Source organism: Lithobates pipiens, unplaced genomic scaffold (assembly GCF_037356315.1).
Source record: "Lithobates pipiens isolate NorthernLeopardFrog02 unplaced genomic scaffold, aLitPip1_a1.2 Scaffold_16, whole genome shotgun sequence".
NCBI classification, from domain to species: Eukaryota; Metazoa; Chordata; class Amphibia; order Anura; family Ranidae; genus Lithobates; species Lithobates pipiens.
The window spans coordinates 35,674,635-35,702,147 of record NW_027507748.1 but is presented as its reverse complement, the minus strand read 5'-3'; the positions used below and the strand labels follow the sequence as shown (position 1 = coordinate 35,702,147).

Genomic DNA, 27,513 nt, shown 5'->3' with positions numbered 1-27,513 from the left:
TCAGGCTGCATAAATGGGCACAGCTGAGCCCTGCATTCTTTATGTAGCACACTGCTGAGCCCTGCTTTTATGCAGCACACTGCTGAAACTTGCATTCTTTATGTAGTGCACTCCTGAGCCCTGCATTCTTTATGTAACACACTCCTGAGCCTTGCATGCTTTATGTAGTGCACTCCTGAGATCTGCATTCTTTATGTAGCACTAGGGATGAGCTTCGTGTTCGAGTCGAACATACGTTCGACTCGAGCATCGGCTGTTTCGCCCGTTTGGCGAATTCCAAACTTTATGGGCCATCGCGCCAAATTCGTGTGACGCTCACGGCCCACAATGCACTGCGATGGCACAGTGCATTGCTGGCTCTAGATTGGCCAAGCATGCACTGTGACCCCGCATGCTTGGCCAATCACAGCGCCGGCAGCGAGGAGAGCCATGATTGGCCACAGGCAGGATGCCTGTGGCCAATCATAGCTCAGGCTGTGTAGTACACGCCCCACACTATATAAGGCCGCCAGCGCGGCGGCCTTGTGTAGTGTGTTGGCGTCTGTAGCAGTTAGTGGGTGTTCTGTGTACCTTCAACACAGTATACACCGATCGTTATCGGCCGATTTTTCGTTCTTGCTCTTCTGTAGTGGTTGTTGTCTGCGTTCCCTGACCGCAGTATACACCGCTATATTCACCTATATAGCTAGCGATATATCTATCTTTTATGATAGAGCTTGCAGTCAGTGTTAGGAGATTGTGTGTGCTGTCTGCGTGCTCTGAACCCAGTATACACCGCTATATCCACCTATATAGCTAACTATCTTGCTCGCTTTAAATAGAGCTGTCAGTCAGTGTTAGGAGATTGTGCGTGCTGTCTGCGTGCTCTGAACGCAGTATACACCGCTATATCCACCTATATAGCTAACTATCTTGCTCGTTTTAAATAGAGCTTGCAGTCAGCGGTAGGAGATTGTGCGTGCTGTCTGCGTGCTCTGAAAAAGACGGATGGCAAAACAAATTATACAGGGGTAATAACCCTTCCCTATGTTTTCCAAAAAGCTTAAAAATAGTTTTTTTGACTGGAGCTACACTTTAAAAATGTACCAGTTGAAAATTACAAACAGATTCAACTTAACACAACAAACCTACACAGTCCCTGTCTTGTATACTGCTGTTCTGAGTATATAGGGCCTGGGGGGCCATACGTATTTCCTTTTTTTAATATGGGTACAGGGTTCTCCTTAATATGCGTACAAGACCCAAAGGGGCTGGTAATGGGCAGGGAGGGCTACCCATGCCATTTTTCTCAATGATTTTCAACCATATTGCAGGAACCAGATATAACATTAAAACCGCAAGCAGTTTTAAATGACGTTATTTCCGTTAAATGTCATTTTGTGCAGGGACTGTTCTAAACACGGGAAACACGTGGCACTTCACAGGCATACTACAGACACCCCCCAGGCACCATATTTAAAGGAATATTTCACTTTTTTTTTCACTTTAATCGTCATTAAAATCAGTGCTCCCGCCAAAACTGACGTTTTTAAAACTTTTTTTTGCATTGGTCCATGTCCCCTGGGGCAGGAGCCAGGTCCCCAAACCCTTTTTAGGACAGTATCTTGTATATTAGCCGTTAAAATTAGCACTTTTAATTTCGAACGTTCGAGTCCCATAGACTTCAATGGGGTTCTAACGTTCGTACGAATTTGGGGTCCGTTCGAAAGTTCTGGTGCGAACCGAACCGGGGGGTGTTCGGCTCATCCCTATGTAGCACACGTCTGAGCCCTGCATTCTTCATTTCGCGCACTCCTAAACCCTGCATTCTTTATGTAGCGCACTCCTGAGCCTTGCATTCTTTATGTAGTGCACTCCTGAGCCCTGCATTCTTTATGTAGCGCACTTCTGAGCCCTGTATTCTTCATTTAGCGCACTCCGACCCCTGCATTCTTTATGTAGTGCACTTCTGACCCCTGCATTCTTTATGTAACGCACTCCTGAACTCTGCACTCTGTTTTTTCTTTATCTTATCTTCATAAAATTTGTTAGTCATACCTCAAACGATTCTATGAAGTATCTTTTTTTTTTTTTATCTCGTTGACGAAATGTGAGAAATAATATATATATATATATATATATCATACAATCATTCCATAAATACATACCACATACACTGCATACATAATAAAAAAAATAAAAAAATATTAAAAATAGCATGTATATGTAGAAATTGTTATGTCACGAGTAGGTTTTGGTAAATGCAGCAGGCCAAAATTAAATGTGGATCATTGGCATTTCCTATATTTCTAGTGTTTCAAAAATATAAAAGAGAGAGGGAGTGGCAATTATCGAGTCCTGTGACTTTATTACCACTGAATACCTGGCATGCTGGCTGATCGTGTCCTCATGGTGCACCTGCTGCCAGCTCTTAAAAGGCTTGTGTCTTCTTAGATATTTGGTGTCCAGGAACCTGTCAGTGGATCTTGTAAACCATAGATTCATGTACTACAGGACAAAGGAACAGTACAAAGTCATATAGGAAGAACAAAAGACAAAACTATTTATTGTGGTACTTAGACCTCATGTACACTGGGCGTTTAGCCCCAGTGCATGTGATCCTGGCATTCTCATGCAGTCTGAAGGTACAGACACACCATCCAGCTCCACTACCGGCAGCCTTAAACTGTATGAGGGGCTCACTCCTATAGTCTCCTCACGTATCACTAATTTACGAACAGACATATCTGCCTGGATGTCACACCACTTCCTTCAACTCAACCTATCCAGAACTGAGCTCATAATTATCCCTCCCCCACATGCCCCTTCCCCTGATCTCTCTGTCAAGATCGATGGCACAACTATCTGCCCATCCCCGCACGCCAAGGTTCTAGGTGTAATCCTGGACTCCGAACTATCCTTTCGGCCTCACATCCAATCACTGTCCAAATCTTGCCGCCTTAGCCTCTGCAACATCTCCAAAATACGCCCATTTCTAACCAATGACACCACAAAGCTCCTAATTTACTTCCTGATCATCTCTCGCCTCGACTACTGCAACTCCCTCCTCATTGGATTACCTCTACATAGTCTATCACCTCTTCAGTCCAATATGAATGCTGCTGCCAGGCTCATCCAGCTTACCAACCGCTCTGTGTCTGCTACTCCTCACTGTCAATCCCTCCACTGGCTCCTGCTCACCCAACTAATTCAATTCAAAATGCTAACAATAATTTACAAAGCCACCTACAACTCTGTCCCCAACTACATCACTAGCCTAGTCTCAAAATACCAACCAACTCGTTCTCTTTGTTCCTCCCAAGACCTCCTGCTCTCTAGCTCCCTTGTCACTCTCGCCTTCAGGACTTTTCCAGAGCCTCTCCTATTCTATAGAACTCCATACCCCAATCTGTTCGATTATCTCCTACTCTGTTTGCTTTTAGACGATCTCTGAAAACCCATCTCTTCTAAAAAGCCTATTCTGCCCCCACCTAACAACTGCACTTTAATTTTCTCCATCTCCTCCTCTCCCCCACAGCTATTACCCTTTGTATCACTTGACCCTCCCTCCTAGATTGTAAGCTCTAACGAGCAGGGCCCTCTGATCCCTCCTGTATTGAATTGTATTGTAACTGTACTGTTTGCCCTCATGTTGTAAAGCGCTGCGCAAACTGTGCTATAAAGTCATGGTCGAAATTGTTGGCACCCCATAATTTTTTCCAGAAAAGCAAGTATTTATCACAGAAAAGTATTGCAGTAACACATGTTTTGCTATACACATGTTTATTCCCTTTGTGTGTATTGGAACAAAACAAAAAAAGGGAGGAAAAAAAGCACATTGGACATGGACATGGACATTGGACAAAATTCCAAAAATGAGCTGGTCCAAAAATTCTTTGCACCCTTTCAAAATTATGGATAAATAAGATTGTTTCAAGCATGTGATGCTCCTTTAAACTCACCTGGGGCAAGTAACAGGTGTGAGCAATATAAAAACCACACTTGAAAGCGGATAAAAAGGAGAGAAGTTCACTTAGGCCCCTTTCACACTGGGGCGGTTTTCAGGCGTTACAGCGCTAAAAATAGCGCCTGTGTAGCGCCTGAAAAAACCGGCCCCTTTCACTCCAGTGTGAAAGCCGTAGGGCTTTCACACTGGAGCGGTGCGCTAGCAGGACGGTGAAAAAGTCCTGCTAGCCGCATTTTTGGAGTGGTGAAGGGGCAGTGTATTCACCGCTGCTAAACCGCTCCTAACTATTGAAATCAATGGGACAGCGCGGCTATACCGCCGGCAAAGCGCCGCTGCAGCGGTGCTTTGCGAGCGGTTTTAACCCTTTTTCGGCCGCTAGCGGGGGTTAAAACCACCCCGCTAGCGCCCGCAGACCGCCGTTAAAACGACGGTAAAGCGCCGCTAAAAATGGCGGCGTTTTACCGCCGACGGCCGCACCGCCCCAGTGTGAAAGGGGCCTTAGGCCGCGTACACACGGGCGGATTGTCTGCCCAACTAAGTTCGTCAGACAATCCGACAGACAGTCCGTTCAACTTTTGAATGAACGGACTTGACCACACACGATGAACAGACAGTCCGCTGAAAACTTGCGCGATGACGTGTACAGCACGTACGACGGGACTAGAAAAACGACGTCCAATACACTGCAATGCAACCTTCGGCCGTGTAAATCCTTTCTGAGCATGCGCCATACTTAGTCCGTCCAACTTGCCTACACACGAGCGGACTGTCCGCTGAAACCAAGTTTGGACGGACAAAACCAAGTTTGGACGGACAAAATTACGGAAATTCCGAAAGACAAAGTCCGTCAGACTGTCCGCTGAAAAAGTCAGCTGAAGCCCACACACGAGCGGATTGTCCGCTGAAACACGGTTCAGCGGACTAAGTTGGGCAGACAATCCGCCCGTGTGTACGCGGCCTTAGTCTTTGCATTGTGTGTCTGTGAGTGCCACACTAAGCACGGACAACAGAAAGAGGAGAAGAGAACTGTCTGAGGACTTGAGAACCAAAATTGTGGAAAAATATCAACAATCTCAAGGTTACAAGTCCATCTCCAGAGATCTAGATTTGCCTTTGTGCACAGTGCGCAATGTTATCAAGAAGATTGCAACCCATGGCACCATAGCTAATCTCTCTGGGCATGGACGGAAGAGAAAAATTTATGAAAGCTTGCAACGCAGGATAGTCCGGATGGTGGATAAGCCCCAAACAAGTTCCAAAGAAATTTAAGCTGTCCTGCAGGCTCAGGGAGCATCAGTGTCAGCGCGAACTATCCGTCGACATTTAAATTAAATGAAACGCTATGGCAGGAGACCCGGGAGGACCCCACTGCTGACACAGAGGCATAAAAAAGCAAGACTACAGTTTGCCAAAATGTACTTGAGTAAGCCAAAATTCTTCTGGGAAAACGTCTTGTGGACATATGAGACCAAGATACAGGGCCGTCTTTAATATTGATTGGACCCTTGGGCAAAACTTTTTTTGCCCCCCTCCCCCCCCATGCATTTTTTCTCTATACCTGCTCTGAGACATACAATAAATAGCAGCTAGACTCAAAATCAGTTTACTGAATCAGATCAGGTAGCTATTGCGATTGGTTGCCAGAGGTTACAGTGTATCATTACTGCTCACTGACTGGTTGCTAGACATTACAGTACACATTACGGCTCACTGACTAGTTGCTAAAGGTTACAGCACATGATTTCTGCTTGTTGATTGGCTGCTAGAAATTACTATGGATATGACCTCAGGGGGGCATGATATACATATCAATGCCGCCGGCCATTCATATTCACATATGAATGCCAGTAATTTACATGTAAACACAGGGTCTGCAGGTGAGTCATCTGTACACAACAAAAGGGCAGAGCTGGGCAGCATTAGTAGCAGCACTTCACACTGAGATCTTGGGACACAGCACGGGACTAAAACCTCAAGGAACAAGGGAATTTAAACCAGGATAGTTGGCAAGTATGAGGCAGCTGCTTTGGGCCCCACAACAATGATAGGGCCCAGGGCAACTGCTCCTTTTGCCATGCCTTAAAAACGGCCCTGCCAAGATAGAGCTTTTTGGTAAAGCACATCATTCTACTGTTTACTGAAAACGGAATGAGGCCTACAAAGAAAAGAACATAGTACCTACAGTGAAATTTGGTGGAGGTTTAATGATGTTTTGGGGTTGTTTGCTGCTTCTGGCACTGGGTGCCTTGAATGTGTGCAAGGCATCATGAAATCTGAGGATTACCAAAAGATTTTGGGTCCCACTGTAGAGCCCAGTGTCAGAAAGCTGGGTTTGCGTCCGAGATATTGGGTCTTCCAGCAGGACAATGACCCCAAACATACATCAAAAAACACCCAGAAATGGATGGCAACAAAGCGCTGGAGAGTTCTAAAGTGGTCAGCAATGAGTCCAGAGCTAAATCCCATTGAACACCTGTGGAGAGATCTTAAAATTGCTGTTGGGAAAAGGTGCCCTTCCAATAAGAGAGACCTGGAGCAGTTTGCAAAGGAAGAGTGGTCCAAAATTCCGGGTGAGAGGTGTAAGAAGCTTATTGATGGTTATAGGAAGTGACTGATTTCAGTTAATTTTTCCAAAGGGTGTGCAACCAAATATTAAGTTAAGGGTGCCAAGAATTTTGACCGGACCATTTTTGGAGTTTTATGTGACATTATGTCCAATTTGCTTTTCTTCCTCCCTTTTTTTTGTTTTGTTCCAATACACACAGAGGGAATAAACATGTGTTACTGCAATACTTTTCTATGATAAATACTTGATTTTATGGAAAGATTTCTGGGGTGCCAACAATTTCGGCCATGACTGTATATACAGACATTGAAAAAAACTCAAAATGTATCTAAACCCCAAAACCAAAAATGTAATATATTACAATTTAGCAGCCCTTAGATGTGATAGCTGCATTCATTTTCTTTTTTTTAGGCTCCCCCCCCTCTTTTTCTACCAGGTTATCCTGCTAGTAAAACACTTCCTGCTGTAGGGTGACCACACTCACTCGCTGTTCTGTATAAGCACAATGGCAACAAGATACAGAATCCAACCCCACCCTTATTCTGCATAACAAAGAGGAATGGGGTTCTGCAGTCCTAGCTGATGTAGATCAAACTGGAAGGGTGGGCTTCTCTACCACATCTTGCCCAACAATCCTGGTAGATGTGAGGGAACAGAGTGGCATGAGAACCAGTGTTGCAGACTGTGCCAGCTGCCAGGTGGGTGGGACAGATGACTGTGAACCAGGTAAGAACCATATGAAGAAACAAGGTAGCACCTGACCAGTAGATAAAAATGAAACAGGACACAAGCTGAAGGTCTTCAACAGCTGGGTAGTGAGGTGCAGGAACATCAGGCAGAGTTCAGTAACAGCTATGTAAGGGGGTAATGGTAAAATTTCCTGTTTGGCCATTAGGAGGCACTCTCTTCATAGATAAGAAGTGGATTGTTTGAAAGATGGGGAGGAGTTTGGGCAAGATGTTGAGACAAACAGTAGTGTGACTCTGGAGCTGCCCCCTAGGAGACTTGGTGGGGCCTATTGTATAGAGATGTAGCTCTTCCAGCTATTGGTATTCTCCCACTGGGGAACACCAGAAAAGTCCTAGTGCCCTGGATAGGCGTGAGTTGGGGACAGAACATAGGTGGCCCGACCTGGGAAAGTGCTGACTGCTACCATGTTGTGTGCTGTGCCCTAAAGTTGCGGCAATAAAACTTTGAAAGTCTATCGGACTTGCCTCTTCTTGCTACCAATGGCCTATCTTTGGTATTGGTACCGGCTCAGCCAGGTAGGTTGTGGGGGAAGCGCTGGGCATGGTCATGTACATGTGCTAGTGACTAAGCACCAGTAAGGGTGTGAAACGCGTTTGCTATATCTGATTTCTCTACCTCCATTTGCTGTATGGACTATGGTTTTTATTCAATAAAGGTGATTATATTGGAGTGTGACTGTCCAGATCCTTTCATTTACATGTGCTGGTGAATGTATGCTACTTGGCTCCCTCAGAGTGCAGAGGAGACACACCAACGTGAAATTAGGGCAGGAGGCTTGTTAGTGGTACCAGAAATGAAAGTTTATGCCCACGTTCATTTGGGCCTGCCTACAGCTGTGTAGCAAGGTACTGAATCAGATGGCAAGGAAGGAGACTCCAAAACACAGGCTGAGGTCAGAGAAGCTCCAGAGGCCGGTCAAAGACAAGCCAGGTCATACTCAGGAAGACATAAGTAGGTCCCAGGTAATTCAGAAACTAGCTGAAGACCACAATCTGTCCATGTGATACTCCAATTTATAGGCTGTTTGGTGCCAATACCAGTTCTTCTAAGCCCTTGTACACACAGTCGGAGAATCTGTCGGAATGAGTCTTATCGGACCGTGTCGTCAGATAATCCGACTGTGTGTGGTATGCATCGGACTGATTCCGTCTGAATCTCCGTCCAACCAAATTTTCCAACATGTTGGAAATATTTACCGACCAACTGGGCCGGACGGACCTAATCCGATCATGTGTAGAGCATTTTGATCGGACCAAGTGCCACGCATGCTCAGATCAAATTCCTACATCAAAGCTATTGGCTACTAGCCTGAACGTAGTCCCATCGTAACGAAATTACGTCATCACGTTCTGAAAGATCTGATTTTTCGCCAACTTGGCCCGACCGTGTGTATGGAACAGTTTCGGACACAATCCGTCGGACTAAATCCGACAGGCAAAATCCGACGGATTTGGTTGCCAAAATCTCCGACCATGTGTACAGGGGCTTATGCTTCCTTTCAAATATCTAAACTGCTCTAAACTCTAAAACTTTTTCTAAATTTCTGCAAGGCTTGAATATCGTTGATACTTCCCTTTTAGTGGCCAAAAAACAGCCTTTGCATTGATGGAAAGCACTCATTTCATCTCTTTTCTTCTTTCAGGTTGGATCGTTGGTGTGTTGGACTTGAGTGATGTGACCTGTCCCGAGGACGGACTGCTTGGTGGTCGACCCTCGAAGATGAGATGACCTGAGGTGGTTTGCGACTTGATATTGGCGGTGCAGCGATTCGGAGCCAGCGATGATGGGACTGGGTAGCACCATTGGCAATTTCTTCTCTAGGAAAGGACTGCTGCTGTCCATCGCTGTTTGTTTGATAGCAATTGGCTGGGTCAGCTTCTACTTGCGGGACAGCACATATTTTATCCCCACATATAAGGCGCTGGATAATTTTTCCAGGTATCTGCCACTTGATGGGAGGTCAGAAGACGAAACCACATCGTCTGTGGAACAGATTGTCCAAGAAGAATCAAACGTTTGCCCTGCTCTGTCTCCATATTTGAGTGAGTACACTACGGTGTTCTGTGATGAAAGCAATCCAATCCTAGTGTGCAGTCTGCAGCATAGGTGCCAAGGCTCAGTGTAGGGAATGTATAGGGAAGGCAACACCTATACACCTGTTTTCCGAGGCTCAATGTGTCTTCTCACACTATATACAATATTTAAGAAAGAAGAGCCATCAACTCCAAAATCATAGAAACACAGAAAAGTGATGGCAGAAAGACTGAGTAGTATATCGAGTCTGATCATTTTTAAATTTGTTTTGTTTTTTTTCATTAACCTTGTTGTCTGACTATAGATTTATGTTCATCCCAAGCATGTTTGAAGCCATTTACCGTTGACTGTCTCACTACCTCTTTTATGAATTTATTCTAATCATCAACCACCCTTTCAGCAAAATAATACTTTCTAACATTTTGAATATTCCTCCAGTTAGTTTGAGGTCATGTTCCCGTGTTCTTGATTTTGGTTTCATATTGAAAATATCGCCTTCCTGAACCTTATTCACCCCCTTGATTTACTGTATGTAAAGGTTTCAATCATGTCTCCCCTTAAAATTTTCAATCATGTCCTTCATGCAAACATTTATTGGATACATATGAGCATTAAAAAGCAAACAGCTGACCCCTTTCGGCGTGAGCTTTAGTCACAGCCATAACTATGACAGATCATTCCCTTCCTACAGAGATCTGTGTTGTTTATCAACACAGGGCTCTGGGCTGTGATTGGACACAGCCGATCAGCAGGTCCCGGCCACGAATCATTGGCTTACTGAGCCCAGCACCACCTCTTCAGAGGCTGCTAGCCCTCCTGGCTGCAGCTGCCTCTCTCCACTTGCCGTGCCACCACAGTCCACTTCACTGGCTCTGCACCCATCCCAGACTGCGCTATCTCAGCCCTTTCAGGCGTGCCTACCCAGCCCTTCCAGATTGTGTGTCACTCACCAGCCCTCCTACCTGCAACCTGTTGTTCCACCCTGAAGACTTTGCCTGGCAGTGCTCTGCTGCTGTCCTCTCCTTGCTCCTATGCCACCGCTCCAGGACACTTCTGGCTGTTCTCAGAGGGCCTTGTCCGCACCCAAGTCCAGGCCCAAGGTCAACCCCCCCTCAGCTCCTTCCAGGCCACAACACCTTAGCACTCCATGTCAAGTTTCCACACCAGACAACTCCTCCCCAGTTGGGCTGACCCTGAGCATTTAAGGATGCCTGCCCCCTGCCAATCCAGATTGGGAATTGGTCAGGGCTCCTCAAAATACTCGAGGCAGCTCCACCTTTCCTCTCCTCCTTCCTTTCCAGAAGACTCTACTACATCCTGGAAAGAAGTGTAAGGTCTCAGTGATGCTGCTTGTGAGTCACCCAGCTCTGCCTGAGTCACTCCCAACCCAGATCAAAGTAAACAGGCCAAGCTGCCAGCAAAGTCTGCCTAAATGTACCTATCCTTAAAGGAGTTGTAAAGGCAGAAGTTTTTCTTATCTTAATGCACTATTGCATTAAGATAAAAAAAAACCTTCTGTGTGTAGCAACCTCCCCAGCACCCCCCTCCCCCCCCCCAATTACTTAGCTGAGCCTCTTCTCTCTCCAGCGATGTCCACAAGTGTCTAAGCCATCCGGCGAAACTCCCCTTGATTGGCTGAGACACAGCAGTGGCGCCATTGGCTACTGCGGCTGTCAATGAAAGATAGTCAGCCAATCATGGGAGAAAGGGGGCGGGCCAGGTCAGGATTCTGTGTCTGAATGGACACACGGAACTCTGACTCGGCTCGGGTGCCCCCATAGACAGCTGCTGGCTGAGGGGACACTCGATAGGAGGGAGGGGCCAGGAGCAGCAATGAGGGACCCGAGAAAAGGAGGATCCAGGCTGCTATGTGCAAAACCAACTGCACAGAGGTGGTAAGTATAACATGTTTGTTATTTAATTAATTTTTTTAATTAGACTTTACAATCACTTCAACAAAGGCACCTACACTACTAGAGGGTGCTACACTAATATGAGATTACATTTATGTAAATCACATTTTGAAGAAAAATATAAAATTTTTCCCTGCTGTGCTTGATTAGACCAATTTGTAATGGAAAGGGTAGGTACAGACCAAGCTAGATTAGTACCAAAAGGAAAACTCTGTTCTAGGTATAAACAGCACTAATGAATCTAGACACTAGGAACACAAGTTTGTAACTGATATTTTTGCTTTCATTACAATTTTTCTCTTCTTTGTACTTTTTTCCTAATATTTACTATAAGAGGGAGTGTCTTGTTGACCACTTGAGTACCAGCCTGTACATATCCCTTCGTTACCGAGTAATTTTTTTCAGGTTTCAGCGCTGTGATAGTTTGACTGACAACTACTTTGTCAAGTAACACTGAACCTAAATGAATTGTAAAAAAGGGTTAAAAACGATCCCACACTGAATTGAACGTCTTCTCGCCCAGCCAAGGCTGGTGCAAGGACTTTTGACACCCTAGGCGAAACCCAATTTTGCCGCCCACTCTGGCTCCATCCACCCCCTGTGCCCCGCCCATGTATACCCCACCTTTTTAATGAAGTGCCCATCAAATGCTACCTCACCAGCACCCATCAAATGCAGCTTCTCCAGTGCCCATCACATGCAGCCTCACCAGCGCCCATCAAATGCAGCCTCACCAGCGCCCATCAAATGCAGCCTCTCCAGCGCCCATCAAATGCAGCCTCTCCAGGGCCCATCAAATGCAGCCTCTCCAGCGCCCATCAAATTCTGCCTCACCAGTGCCCATCAAATGCTACCTCACCAGTGCCCATCAAAGGCAGCCTCACCAGCACCCATCAAATTCTACCTCACCAGCGTTCCATCAAAATCAGCCTCACCAGTGCCTATCAAATGCTACCTCACCAGGGCTCCATCAAACGCAGCCTCACTAGCGCCCATCAAACGCTACCTCACCAGCGCCCATCAAATGCTAAAAAGAAAAAAAAAATCATGTTTCATGGTTTGTTATAAAATTTTGCAAACAGGTAATCTTTCTCCTTCATTGATATGCGCTGATGAGGCGGCACTGGTGGGCACTGATAGGCACAGTTAAGGTGGCACTGATGGGGACAGCTAAGTGTTACTGATAGATACCACTGAAGATGACACTAATGGGCACTGATGGGCACTGGTAGGTGACACTGATAGACATTTGTAGGTGACACTGATGGGCAGCACTCTTGATGAGGCACTGATTGTGGGCACTGATAGGTGGCACTGATAGGTAGCGCTGGTGGGCACTGGTAGGGGGCACTGTTGTGTACTGTTAGGTGGCACTGGCAGTTGGCACAGATGAGCTTGGGGCAATCTCTTTGATCGGGACCGATGTCCCTCTCACAGCCGCCGGTGATCTGCTTTTTTTTTCTCCTCACGGTGTCAGCGTGAGGAGAAAAAAATAGCCGATTACCAGCTCTGTTTACATCACATGATCAGCTATCATTGGCTGACAGCTGATCATGTGGTAAGGTGTGAGGATTGACCCCTTACTCTGATCTGTGATTAGCGGGAAGACGTCAATAGATGTACTCCCGGCAAAGTATTTCTGTGCTGTAACCATCCTTTGGCTATAGTGCGGATCTGAAGCAGTTAAGCTGACCCGCCAACACTGTAAGCACATTTTAGATGATAGTGCGTCCTCCAAACAACCTGAGAGACCAGCCTTCATCTTGGCTCTCTCCAGCAGCTGGATCTTCTCAGCTTGGCTTGGCTTCTTCCACGCTGGGCAAGACAGCCGAAGGACCACCTTAGGATTAGTAGGCCCCAGACAGGCTTCTGGCCCTACTTGCAGAGCTCACTCCAGCAGCATGTACTCAGGCCAGGAGGGCCTGAGGTAAGAAAGAGCGAACACATGGCCCAGCCCAGGGGTCAAGTCCTGGGGAAAAAAGTGTGGGAACTCCCACCCAAGATCCACTCCCCCCCCACCAAAAAATAAATAAATGATACGCTCATATGCACTTCAATAGCACGCTTCAAAAGTGGTATTTTTCATCCAATTTTCGTATCGTGTGTATGAAGCTTAACTGTTAGTATATAAAAAACAAAACAATCCTCAATAAACATAAATACGGTAATTCTCTGAATAATCAGCATTCATTCAGTTGTGCTTCCATGCAAATGTGAACATCATGTTCTGATCTTTATTGGGGAATGTTATTTTGTATACAGAGTGTTTATGTGGTGAGTTTACAGTTTTCATTGAACAGAGTTTGGATAACACAGGGTTAAACGGAAAGGTCATAAATCAACTGCACATTATCTGGACAGAATGCTTGGGGAGATAGTGATGTGTTCCTGCTTAGGAGATGTATGTTAGCTTGGTGGGCTGCAAACTCTGCAGGGCTCCAACACACACTCGCTGCTATTCCAACCCTTCACATATTTCCACATAAACTTCCCTCCTGGCATTAAACTTTGGCAGGTATTGTGCTCAGGTTACCACCCCAAACTGATGTTCCTCCCTCAGCTCACCTCTCTCCCTGCATGTCCTGTGAGCAGAATAGCTGATCTACCCGTCAGCTAGACCTAGACCTGATCTACCCGTCAGCTAGACCTAGACCTGATCTACCCATCAGCTAGCTGTGATTGACAGGTAGATCGAAGCGGAAGGTGTCATGGGGCCCCCTATTGGCAATGCCTGAATGGTCAGGTGTGCGGCACTTACTATTGCAAGCTGTGTCGGCTGCTAATGGGAACTGAGTTCCTGTTGTGGAAAAAGTACAGGAACTCCGTTCCCATGTGTTCCTGCAGGACTTGAGCCCTGGCCCAGCCCAAATAAATATCCTTTCCCAGAATGCACCAGCGGCCAAAAACTTCCTACTGGGCTGTCCGGAAGAAGAATAAATATTCATAGCTCAATCTAGTTGTACTTCTCATACTGACCCGTGGCACCAGTGACACTTACTGGCGACAGTGAGAAATGCACAACCTAACTGAGATTCGGGAAAAAGACCAGATAAACTCTACAATTAGTCTGAGCTGTGTACAGCTCAGCCAAAAATCGAAATTTACATTATTGCCTCAGGTTAGTACCAGGGGGCTACACTTGTAAAGTGTATGTCCTGTTCATTCATAATTTTAACATTTCAAGCCTTTGTAGGCATAAAGGGGTAGGACAGGGAATACTTACTATTGCTTACTGGCCTGCCTTTACAGTACTGACCTTTCATTTTACAGAGGGGGCCATACCACTCTCCTTTGACCCTTCCTTGAATCTAGAAGAATTACATAAAAAGTATCCCAATGTGGACAATGGTCGCTACCACCCAGACAGCTGCAGGGCCCAGCAACGCGTGGCCATCCTCATTCCACATCGGAACCGGGAGAAACACCTCCTCTACCTACTGGACAACCTCCACCCCTTCCTGCAGCGGCAGCAGCTGGACTACGGCATCTACGTCATTCATCAGGTGAGACCACATTGACTTAAATTTAAAGCTAAAATGTAATCTTAGCAGAGGACAGGGGGTCACCTCTGGCGGAGCAGACGACAGGGGTCACCTCTGGCGGAGCAGAGGGCAGGGGGTCACCTCTGGCGGAGCAGAGGACAGGGGGTCACCTTTGGCGGAGCAGAGGACAGGGGGTCACCTCTGGCGGAGCAGAAGACAGGGGGTCACCTCTGGCGGAGCAGAGGATAGGGGTCCCCGTTGGTATAGCAGAGGACAGGGGTCCCCATTGGTAGAGCAGAGGACAGGGGTCCCCATTGGTAGAGCAGAGGACAGGGGTCACCTCTGGTGGAGCAGAGGACAGGGGTCACCTCTGGCGGAGCAGAGGACAGGGGGTCACCTCTGGCGGAGCAGAGGACAGGGGGTCACCTCTGGCGGAGCAGAGGACAGGGGGTCACCTCTGGCGGAGCAGAGGACAGGGGGTCACCTCTGGCGGAGCAGAGGACAGGGGGTCACCTCTGGCGGAGCAGAGGACAGGGGGTCACCTCTGGCGGAGCAGAGGACAGGGGGTCACCTCTGGCGGAGCAGAGGACAGGGGGTGACCTCTGGCGGAGCAGAGGACATGGGGTGACCTTTAGCGGAGCAGAGGACATGGGGTGACCTCTGGCGGAGCAGAGGACATGGGGTGGTCTCTGGCGGAGCAGAGGACATGGGGTGACCTCTGGCGGAGCAGAGGACATGGGGTGACCTCTGGCGGAGCAGAGGACATGGGGTGACCTCTGGCGGAGCAGAGGACAGGGGGTCACCTTTGGCGGAGCAGAGGACGGGGGGTCACCTTTGGCGGAGCAGAGGACGGGGGGTCACCTTTGGCGGAGCAGAGGACAGGGGTCACCTTTGGCGGAGCAGAGGACAGGGGTCACCTTTGGCGGAGCAGAGGACAGGGGGTCACCTTTGGCGGAGCAGAGGACAGGGGGTCACCTTTGGCGGAGCAGAGGACAGGGGGTCACCTCTGGCGGAGCAGAGGACAGGGGGTCACCTCTGGCGGAGCAGAGGACAGGGGGTCACCTCTGGCGGAGCAGAGGACAGGGTGACCTCTGGCGGAGCAGAGGACAGGGGGTCACCTCTGGCGGAGCAGAGGATAGGGGTCCCCGTTGGTAGAGCAGAGGATAGGGGTCCCCGTTGGTAGAGCAGAGGACAGGGGTCCCAGTTGGTAGAGCAGAGGACAGGGGGTCACCTCTGACAGAGCAGAGGACAGTGGTTCCCGCTGACAGGATAGAACACAGGGGTCACCACTGGAAGGAGAAAGGACAGGGGTCACCGGTGATAGGGCACTTAGCATAGCTCCCATCCCTGCACTGTACATACACAGCCTGAGAACAGGGAGCAAGATCTCCTCCTTGGACCTTCCCAATCCCCACACAACACAGAGCTCAAATCGGATTCTCTTTCACACAGCTATGATCTGCACTGTGTGTAGCTGGTGGCTATGTTGCACTTCTGACCTGTGAAATTCCTTGGTCAGAACGGCAGTGCGGCTGTATTAACCAGCTTTACGCAGTGCAGTGCACATAGCTGTGTGAGAATCAGATTTCAGCTCTGTGTTATGTGGAGAAGAGCCGAGGAGGAGATCTTGCTGCCTGTGCTCAGGCTGTACATATACAGTACAGGCATGGGAGACTGCCAGGCACAGCATCAGGTGTGTGTGGGGGGGGGGGTGTGAGTGGAAAACTTTGGGGGGGGGGAGGCGCTGTCTACCCCAGCTCCCACTAGATTCAGCCCTAATGTAAGGGGAGGCACTGACTTGGCAAGTTTAACAGTCGACTGGAATTTACCCAATAAAACATAGGAAAAACCTATTTAAAAAGATCCAACAAGCCTTAAAAAAATTCCTCCATCTGATACCAATGATGGGGCACTATTCTTCCCACTGATACCAATGATGGGGCACTATTCGTTCCACTGATACCAATGATAGGACACTATTCCCCCCACTGATACCAATGATGGGGCACTATTCTTGCCACTGATACTAATGATGGGGCACTATTCCTTCCACTGACACCAATGATGGGGCACTATTCCTCCCACTGATACCAATGATGGGCCACTATTCCTCCCACTGATACCAATGATGGGCCACTATTCCTCCCACTGATACCAATGATGGGGCACTATTCTTCCCACTGATACCAATGATGGGGCACTATTCTTCCCACTGACGCCAATGATGGGGCACTATTCCTCCCACTGACACCAATGATGGGGCACTATTCCTCCCACTGACACCAATGATGGGGCACTATTCCTCCCACTGATACCAATGATGGGGCACTATTCCTCCCACTGACACCAATGATGGGCCACTATTCCTCCCACTGATACCAATGATGGGCCACTATTCCTCCCACTGATACCAATGATGGGGCACTATTCTTTCTCTACTAAACATGTAAACATGCAAACATTTTGTAATGACGTTTTATTTTACTTCCACTGACCACCAATTCTGAGGCATTGCTTACTCCCACTAACGCTGGGGTAAATCAGCCAGAGTGTTGCATTAAAGCAGGAGTCTCCAAACTTTCTAAGCAAAGGGCCAGTTTACTGTCCTTCAAAATTCAGGGGGGCCGGACTACTGTCAGTGGGAGTAGAAAATGTTGTGATGTCCAGTAGGAGTAAATAATGCACCATCTTTGGTGTCTTCAGTGGGAGTAAGAGTGGACCATCAATGCTATTAATAGAAGGAATTATGCCCCATCATTGGTATCAGTAGAAGGAATCGTGCCCCTTTGATGGTGTCAGTGGGAGGAATAGTGCCCATTGTTGGTGTCAGAAATGATGCCCCATTGTTGGTGGTAGTGGATATAATGGTGCCCCAAGGGCCGGATAAAGGCAAGCAAAGGGCTGCAGTTTGGAGACCACTACTTTAAAGTATCCCTTTAATTGCCTGTCTTATTCATTGAAAAGGTGTCCCTTTCATTGTCACCACAGGCCGGTGACGAGAAATTCAACAGAGCCAAGTTACTCAACGTGGGGTACATAGAAGCATTGAAAGAAGAGAAATGGGACTGTTTTATCTTACACGATGTGGACCTGGTACCCGAGAACGATTTCAACACCTACCTGTGCGACACCGAGCCCAAACACCTGGTGGTTGGCCGCAACATCACCGGATACAAGTAGGGAAGCAGATAGTACAGCCATTTCCTTTGTTTTGGGCAATGTTTTAGCCTGTAAAAAGATCTGTGAAATATTTGTTTAATTGATTTTCATAGGAGAGAAGAAAGACTTTTGCACAAGATTAGCTCAGTGGAGTGCCCCTCGACTCGGCTGCAAGAGGGCTACTGTACCATTTGCAGTCTGAATTATCAGTCATAATTTCTTATAAATGAGCTGGGCTTACATAGGAAAGATTCAGGTTGGCTTTCTTATCATGACCAGATTGATATCTAAAAGCCCAGGCCAAACAAAAAAAAATATCTTTAGCCAAATTTCTTTCTTTAATGTTTTGGCTAGAGAGGAGGAGGATTAGAAGTGATCCGGGTGGTTTTATAGCCACTCAATTACTTTTACAGTAATGGAAAGGCCTCTCCTGCTGCCACCAACAGTGGTTTCTGGGCTCCTGTTTCCTCCAATGAGCCTTGGTCTGTAGAAAATGATCAGGAAGGCTCCTGCACAGGGCCGTCTTTAAGGCAGGGCAAAAGGGGCACCTGCCCTGGGCCCTGTCATTGTTGTGGGGCCCAAAGCAGCTGCCTCATACTTGGCAACTATCCCAGTGTAAATTCCCTTGTCCCTTGAAGTTTTAGTCCCAATATCTCAGTGTGAAGTGATGGTACTAATGCTGCCCAGCTCTGCCCTATTGTTGTGTACAGATAACTCACCTGCAGACCCTGTGTTTACATGTAAATAACCGGCATTGATATGTAAATAGTGGCGGCATTACTAAGTAAATAGATGCGGCCGGCAGCATTGATATGTACATAAAGGTGGCATTCATATGTGTATCATGCTCCCCTGCAGTGAGGAGATGATGTGCTGTAACCTCCAGCAACCAATCAGTGAGCAGTATTACTTTACAGTAATCTCTAGTAACCAATTAACAAGCAGAAATCATTTGCTGTAACCTCCAGCAACTAATCAGTGAGCTGTAATGTATGCTGTAACCTCTAGCAACCAGTCATTAAGCAGTAATGATATGCTGTAACTGTTGGTAACCAATCGCAATTGCTGCCTGATCTGATACAGTAAACTGATTTTGAGTCTAGCTGCTATTTATTGTATGTCTCAGAGCAGGTGGAGAGCAAAACTGCATGGGGGGGGGAGCCCCAAGAAATTTTTTGCCCAGGGTCCAATCAGTATTAAAGAAGGCCCTGCTCCTGCACAGGAGATGGAGGAACTTCCATTCCCCTATCCCCTCTGTGATGAATCCTGGTGTCACAGCTGTCATCCCCTGGCTGTTACAGCCAGGGAAGCAACTGATCAATTCTGATTTGTGTTTCATCAGCTGCTTTAGAGGACAGGAGAGACATCAGGAGTCTCTCCATTAAGAGTATATGTCACTGTCCAAAGTTACCACAAAAGGGCTTGTTCACAGTGTCGGCTAGTTCTCAATATTTTATGGGAGGGAGGGCAAACAAACATGCCCCCCTCACTCACACTTGTTTTTCACAAAATTGTCATATTAACAGGTAATTTTTCTCACATGGAATATGCGTATTTGCAACTATACTCCCCTCTGTGATGAATCCTGGTGTCACAGCTGTCATCCCCTGGCTGTTACAGCCAGGGAAGCAACTGATCAATTCTGATTTGTGTTTCATCAGCTGCTTTAGAGGACAGGAGAGACATCAGGAGTCTCTCCATTAAGAGTATATGTCACTGTCCAAAGTTACCACAAAAGGGCTTGTTCACAGTGTCGGCTAGTTCTCAATATTTTATGGGAGGGAGGGCAAACAAACATGCCCCCCTCACTCACACTTGTTTTTCACAAAATTGTCATATTAACAGGTAATTTTTCTCACATGGAATATGCGTATTTGCAACTATACCCCAAAACACATTCTGCTATCCCTCCTGAGTATGGTGATACCACATGTGTAAGACTTTTTCACAGCCTGGCCACATACAGAGGACCAACATGCAGGGAGCACCGTCAGGTGTTCTAGGAGCATAAATGACACATTTAATTTCTTGACTACTTATTACACTTTTGAAGGCCCTGGAGCAACAGGAAAATGGAAACACCCAAAAAGTACTCCATTTTGGAAAGCAAACACCCCAACACTTAATCTAGGTGGCATAAGGAGTGTTTTGAACATGTCATGTCATTTTTTTTCCACAAGTTTTTGGAAAATGTGGAAAAAATGAAAATGCATTTTTTTTTATTTTTTTACACAAAGTTGTCAATTTCTAAGATATGTCTAACACATAGCATGTACATAGCAAAAATTACACCCCAAAATACATTCTGCTACTCCTCCTGAGTATGGCGATACCACATGTGAGACTTGTACACAGCCTGGCCACATACAGAGGCCCAATATTCAAGGAGCACCTTCAGGTGTTCTAGGGACATAAATTCCACATCTAATTTCCTGACTACCTATTACACTTTTGTAGGGCACTGAGAGCACTGTAGTGGCACTGGTGGGCACTTTACTAGCATGGATGCACAGTGATGTGGCACAGATGAGCACTCATGTGGTATGGGTGAGACATGGATGAGCGCTGATGGACATGGATGTGGTTGTGCAGCACTTTGTAAAATTGTCCTGCAGCCTCCTTGGACAGATGATGTGTCCTAGCAGGCTGCGGGAGGTGAGGGGGCAGGGCAAGCAACTTCCTCCTCCCCTAGGAGTGGATTTTGAAAGTGAAAGTGTACTTGCTCCCTTTAATCATTTTTTGGACCGGTATTCTGGCAAAAACTGTCCCCCCATCGGATAGTGTCCGCCCCGTACTGCGCAGGAGCAGCGCTTGTGCAGTACGGAGGACAAGGAGACTCCGAAAGTGTCCGAAGATGAACGGCGCCTGCTCACTTAATAGTACCTTCTGCCCTGAGTCCAGGTTCAAGCCCCACCATGCAAGTTGACATACGGTAGCACTTAGTAACAGGGCCCCTCGCGGGCTTGCCGTGCTTTGGGCACCGCCTCGCTTCGCTCGGCAATTTTTCATTCTGACTCTATATCCACTTGGATGGTGGGGATTGAACCTGGTCTCACTGCACAGGCCTGTCCATCTTTGGAGACCTTCGGCTTCTCCTTGTCCTCGGTACTGCACAAGCGCAGTACAGGGCGGACACTATCCGACGGGGGACAGTATTTGACACAACACCGGCCTACATACATTCACTGCGGCAGGGCGACCCTTTAGCACCAAATCACATAGCTGTAAGTGATTCTCGTCTTCGGCTCTCGTGCACGCTTCCACTGTAATTGGACACAGCAGGAGCCAATCACCAGATCTGGCGATCTTTTGTAGCAAGGCAGAACGCCAGTCTGCCTATGTAAACAAGGCAGAACGCTGTTCTGCCAGAAAGGAAAATGAAGATCTCATGTTTCTGCTAAGCCTACAGTTAAAAAAAACACATAGTGAACACATTTAACTTTTTGATTGCCCCTCATGTTAACTCCTTCCCTGCCAGTGTCATTTATACCGTGACAGTGCACTTTTTTTAGCACTGATCACTTTATTGGTGTCGCTGGTTCCCAAAAATTGTCACTTAGTGTCCAATTTGTCTGCCGCAATGTCGCAGTCACGCTAAAAATCGCTGATCGCTGCCATTACTAGTAAAAAAATGAAGAAAAAAATAAACAGTCCCTAAAAAATCCCATAGTTTGTAGAGGATTAAACTTTTAAGCAAACCAATCAATATACGCTTATTGTTTTGTTTTTTTTACCAAAAATATGTAGCAGAATACATATTGGCCTAAATTTATGAGAAAAATTCGATGTTTAAAATTTTTTATTGGAAATGTTTTATAGCAGAAAATAAAAAATATAGTTTTTTTTTCAAAATTGTCGGCCTTTATTTTTTTTATAGTGCAAAAAAAACAAAAAAACGCAGAGGTGATCAAATACCACCAAAAGAAAGCTCTATTTGTGGGGGGAAAAAAGGACATACATATTGTTTGGGTACAGCGTCGCACGACTGCATAATTGTGAGTTAAATTAACGCAGTTCAGTATTGCAAAAAATGGCCTGGTCATGAAGGGTGGTAAAATCTTCCGGAGCTGAAGTGGTTAAAGCATGTTATACAGCACAAGCACTCTTCTGTATAATGTGCTTTACCTGATTTCCTGTCACGTCACTAGGCAATGGGTGAAAATGTAGCGCTATAAAGATCGAATGGAAAAACAATGTGAAAATATGTAAAAATGTATGTGAACGAGTCCCAACTAAATGAATGCGAGGACAATGAATGGGTTCCAAATAGGTCAGTCCAACCAAGTGAGGGTTCTGCCCAAAACCAGAAATGCGATGACAGCTGAAAGAATGTAACATCCGTAGAATGAGAATATCCAAGAACAGTAGAAATGGTTACTCTTACCAGATCCCAAGGACCCGAGTGCCAGCGGCACCAGGTCACACAGGCATGGATACCGCAATCAACGTTTCGGCAAAGATGATCCAGGGGTTCCTCAGCAGCCTTCAAAAGCCAGGAAAGCTCTGGATGGAATCACGTTGGCAGAGACGATCATGGAGGACGGGATGGAGCAGTCAAGCAGAAAGATCGACATATATATGCAAAAAAAGGAAAGCACTGTTTATTTATTGAAGTTTCTTTCCTTACAAGGTAGACTCTTCAGGCTTGTATCTCCAAGTGTCTTTTCCAAATGTCGAAAAGACACTTGGAGATACAAGTCTGAAGAGTCTACCTTGTAAGGAAATAAACTTCCATAAATAAACAGTGCTTTCCTATTTTTGCATATATATATATGTCGATCTTTCTGCTTGACTGCTCCATCCCATCCTTCATGATCGTCTCTGCCAACGTGATTCCATCCAGAGCTTTCCTGGCTTTTGAAGGCTGCTGAGGAACCCCTGGATCATCTTTGCCGAAACGTTGATTGCGGTTCCATCAGGGCTGGACTGGGACAGAAATTTGGCCCTGGACTTCATTCAGACCGGCCCACTTACATTTTGAGTGTCCCATCAGCACCCACTTACATCAGAGGGCCCCATCACCAGCCCCCTTACAACAGAGTGTCCAATCAGCACCCCCTTACATCAGAGTGTCCCACCAGCACCCCCTTACATCAGAGTGTCCCATCAGCACCCCCTTACATCAGAATGTTCCATCAACAGCCCCTTACATCAGAATGTTCCATCAACAGCCCCTTACATCAGAGTGTCCCATCAGCAGCCCCCTTACATCAGAGTGGCCCACTGAGCCATCGGCCCACCGGGAAACTCCCGGTAGTCCCGATGGCCAGTACATGCCTGGCCTGTGTGACCTGGTCTCGCTGGCACTCAGGTCCTTGGGATCTGGTAAGAGTAACCATTTCTACTGTTCTTGGATATTCTCATTCTACGGATGTTACATTCTTTCAGCTGTCATCGCATTTCGGGTTTGGGCAGAACCCCCACTTGGTTGGACTGACCTATTTGGAACCCATTCATTGTCCTCACATTCATTTAGTTGGGACTCGTTCACATACATTTTTACATATTTTCACATTGATTTACCATTCGATCTTTATAGCGCTACATTTTCACCCATTGTTTATTATGAATGTCTGTCACATTTTTGTGTAGCTGCTTCTTCCTTTTTCACAGAGTAGCGCAGTATTTTTTCACACGTCACTAGGCAGAACGGGGAAATGCCTTGTTCAAAGGCATCTCCCCGTTCTTTGGCTCCGTGACATGATCGCGGGCCCCCGGTGGACATCGAGTCCACGGGACCGGTGGGCACGGTCATGTAGCACGCGCCCACAATGCCGCAATTTAAAGGGGACAAACCGGTACGCCCATTTGCCCAGCCCCACCATTGTGCTGACGTAGATTGTTGTGCGCTGGTTGGCTAGTGGTTAATGGTACAAGTGTAACTAAAAAATGGTAATCAATAAACATACAGTATATTGCTGAAAGTTCATATATAAAATTCATATATTGAATCTATGACATTATTGTTTTTGATTTATAGTGCAGCACTGTTTATTGATTATTAGACTTGTGCACAGCGGAAAATTTTGTTTAGTTTTGGTTCGTTGTCATTCGTAAAATACATAATTTCGTTCTGTTATATTCGTTATGTTACGTTAATAAGTTTTCGGATTATTTGTTACTATTCGTAGAGTGTCGATATTCGTTATACTGAATCTCGAATCCTGACGAATTCATTCGTTATATGCGCTATAATTTCGTTCGTATTTGTTGAAATTCGCTATTTATGTATGTACATGCATTCCTGATAATGATTTGTAGTTTGGAAAGTCGTTTGTTTATTGAATCTTTTAACACACACAATGACAACGTCTCTTCTCCTGGGCTCAAATAAAATACAACACCCTTCTCACTAAGTTCTCAGGAATGCACTTTGCCAGTAATCCAACCTCTGGCACAAAATGAATCAGCTGATTGGACTGTAAGATTTACTTTGAGCTGACCTTTTGTTTCATTAGATCTTTAAATAATTATCGAATCATGTCGAATTTATTTGTTATATCCGCTATAATTTCGTTTGTATTCCTTGTAATTCGTTATTTTTTCATTCGGACATTCGGATGCATCCAAATGTCTGATAGATGCAAAATTGGGCCGAATTTCGATTGGTAACGAAACGAATTGCACAAGCCTATAGATTACCGTATTTTTCGGACTATAAGGCGCACGTAAAAGCCTAAATTTTCTCCCAAAAACGACCGTGCGCCTTATAATCCGGTGCGCCTTATATATGACCTGTTGACATCGCTGGAGTTCTTTGTTAACAGTATCTGTCAGATGGGCGCGCATGGAGTCACAGATCAATAGGGATGGAGATTTGTGGAAAAAGCCACCCGGTCTCTTGACGTTAACCTTCGGACTATAAGGCGCACGTAAAAGCCTAAATTTTCTCACAAAATCGACCGTGCGCCTTATAGTCCGATGCGCCTTATATATATGGAAATATCCATTTTATCAGCCGGTCGTTGCTAGTGCGCCTTATAATCCGGTGCGCCTTATAGTCCGATGCGCCTTATATATGGAAATATCCATTTTATCAGCCGGTCGTTGCTAGTGCGCCTTATAATCCGGTGTGCCTTATAGTCCGAAAAATACGGTATTTGAATCTTGTGGTATAGTACTCATGCAGGACATACATGTGTGAATTCAGAATGATTTGTTAATCGAAAATCAAAAATTTGGTGTGTTTTGTAATCCAATGGTGACATCATTGATTTTTGAAATTCCACCAACCAAGCCTTCAATTTCACCTCATTTTGTTGCGAAGAAAAAAATTTGTGGCCGGGAATCTTCTTGTCTTTCCAGGTCACAGCTAATGCGCATTTATTTATTTTTTTTATTTATATTTCTTGCACGATTCTCCCATCATTGATTAGAAATGCGTTTGTTTTTCAAAAAATTTCCAACTTGCCCGATCACTCAAATTTGATGGCCACCCCAAAATCGGCCGTTGCACTAATGGTCAAAAATCAAACGATTATTCAAAGGTGCGATTTTTTTTTTTCAAACGAAAAAACGGTTGGAATTCAACACGTGTATAGCCGTCATTAGGGGCTGATTGACTAAAACTGGAGAGTGCAACATCTGGTGCAGCTGTGTATGGTAGCCAATCAGCTTCTAACTTCAGCTTCTTCAATTAGGCTTTGACAATAAAAACTGGAAGCTGATTGGTTTCTATGCATAGCTGCACCAGATTTTGCACTCTCCAGTTTTAGTAAATCAACCCCAATGCTGCTATAACACAGTATGCAAACACCCAATACCAAGAGCCTCAAAAAATAATTACATAAACCCCAAATAGTGTTATGATCACAAATAGAAATAATACAGATCAAAAGTGCTTTCCGACAATACGAGGTGTCTATAAAGTTCGGTGAATGGTGTAAAAAAACAAAAACAAAATAGAAGATACAAACAAATTACCTTTATTAGCCTTTAAAATAAATCGGCATTCTTCACAACACACTTTTGCCAATTTTCATAAAGCTTCTGGAAACTGGACATGTGCGGTTCGTTTCATTCCGAATTGAAATTTGAAGACGTTTCGTTATTCGGAAATCCGAATGTATCCAAATTAGAAAAGTCATGAATTTAAACGAATCCGAAACAAAACAAAATTTCGGACGAAATTCGAATAGTTTCCCAATCGAATTAAAATATTTTTAGAATACGAATTTCATGAGGAGAATAAAATAGAATAGAAAAGAAGATAAAATAATAGAATATAGTAGAGCAAAACAGAACAGAATACAAAATAAAAGAATAGAATAGAAAAATAAAACAGAAAAGAGTAGAGTAAAACAGAACAAAATACAATATAAAATAAAAGAACACAATAGAATTAGAATAGGAAAAAAAAAAGAGATTCTGTAGAAATTGTACAAATTGTAAAAGTTGGTTGTCGGGAGTGGGAACTTTTAGCCCTTGTACACACGGTTGGACACTCCGACGGAAAATGTCAGATCGGACCGTGTTGTCAGATAATCCGACCGTGTGCGGGCTCCATCGGACTGTTTCCGTCAGAATATCCGACCGACAAAGTTTTAGAGCTGGGCTGTAAAATTTTCCGACAACATGATCTGATTGGACTTTGTCCGATCGTGTGTAGAGAATTCCGATCGGACAAAGTGCCACGCATGCTCAGATCAAATTCCTAGACCAAAGCTATTGGCTACTAGCCTGAACGTAGTCCCGTCGTAACGAAATAAAGTCATCACGTTCTGAACGGTTGGATTTTCCGACAACTTTGTCCGATCGTATGTATGCAACACCAGTTTCGGACAAAATCCATCAGACAAAATCCAATGGATTTGGTTGTCGGAATGTCCTACCGTTTGTACAAGGGCTTAGAGTAAGAAGTATAGAGCTAAGTTGGTATGAATATTTTTATATACTTCAGGAATATTAAATGTAATGTGTTATGTCAACATGTAATGTACAGTATATGGTTGCATTTTTTTATATGTTGAGTCTTTTTGAACTTTATGAATGTTATGTCTTTTTTTTATAAATAATAAAAAGAGTTGGAAACAGAAAAAAAAAAGAATAGAATAGAATGAAATAGACTATAACCATCTTCTGAAATTTGAATTTCAATTGAATAGAAGCAAAAGAAAAACAATAGAATAGAAAGTATATAACCATTTCCCAAAATAGATAGATAAATAGAAAAGAATAGATTAGAATAGAACAGAAAATAAAAGAATAAACAAGACTGGAATAGAAAATAATAGAATAGAAAGAAACAATAGAATAGAAATAATATAACCATCTTCTGAAAGGAATATGTAAACAAGGCAGATTGTTTTCCTGTCAAAAGGGAAGGTATTGATCCTGTGTTTCTGCAAAGCAAAAAATATTAAGTTGTTTTCAAAATTGTCGTTCTCTTTTTGTTTATAGCACAAAAAATAAAAAAACACAGAGGCGATCAAATACCACTGAAATAAAACTCTATCTGTGGGAAAAAAATAAGGTCTCAAAGAGTTATCAGTTCTAGACTGTTCCAAAAAATCTTTCAATTCATACCCAGAAAAAAAAAAAGTGTACCTCAAATAATAAAATACCCCCAAAAATATTTTATTTTTTTATTTTTTACCAGGGCTCTCGCATCAAATTAACTTTTTTTTTTAATAACAAATGCATTCACAATGCACCATACTTAAT

The 27,513-nt window shown here is 45.1% G+C and overlaps 1 protein-coding gene across 1 annotated transcript in view; it reads left to right on the top strand.

Annotated features, from left to right (window-relative positions):
- The first annotated feature begins 8,910 nt into the window (after positions 1-8,910).
- LOC143984226 (beta-1,4-galactosyltransferase 4-like) overlaps positions 8,911-27,513 on the top strand; it is a 55,099-nt gene continuing 36,496 nt past the window's right edge. The window contains exons 1-3 of the mRNA XM_077484512.1: positions 8,911-9,304; positions 14,480-14,712; positions 17,680-17,867. Of these exons, the coding sequence (XP_077340638.1) occupies positions 9,043-9,304; positions 14,480-14,712; positions 17,680-17,867 (683 nt within the window). The 5' untranslated portion in view covers positions 8,911-9,042. The remainder of the gene's footprint in view (positions 9,305-14,479; positions 14,713-17,679; positions 17,868-27,513) is intronic.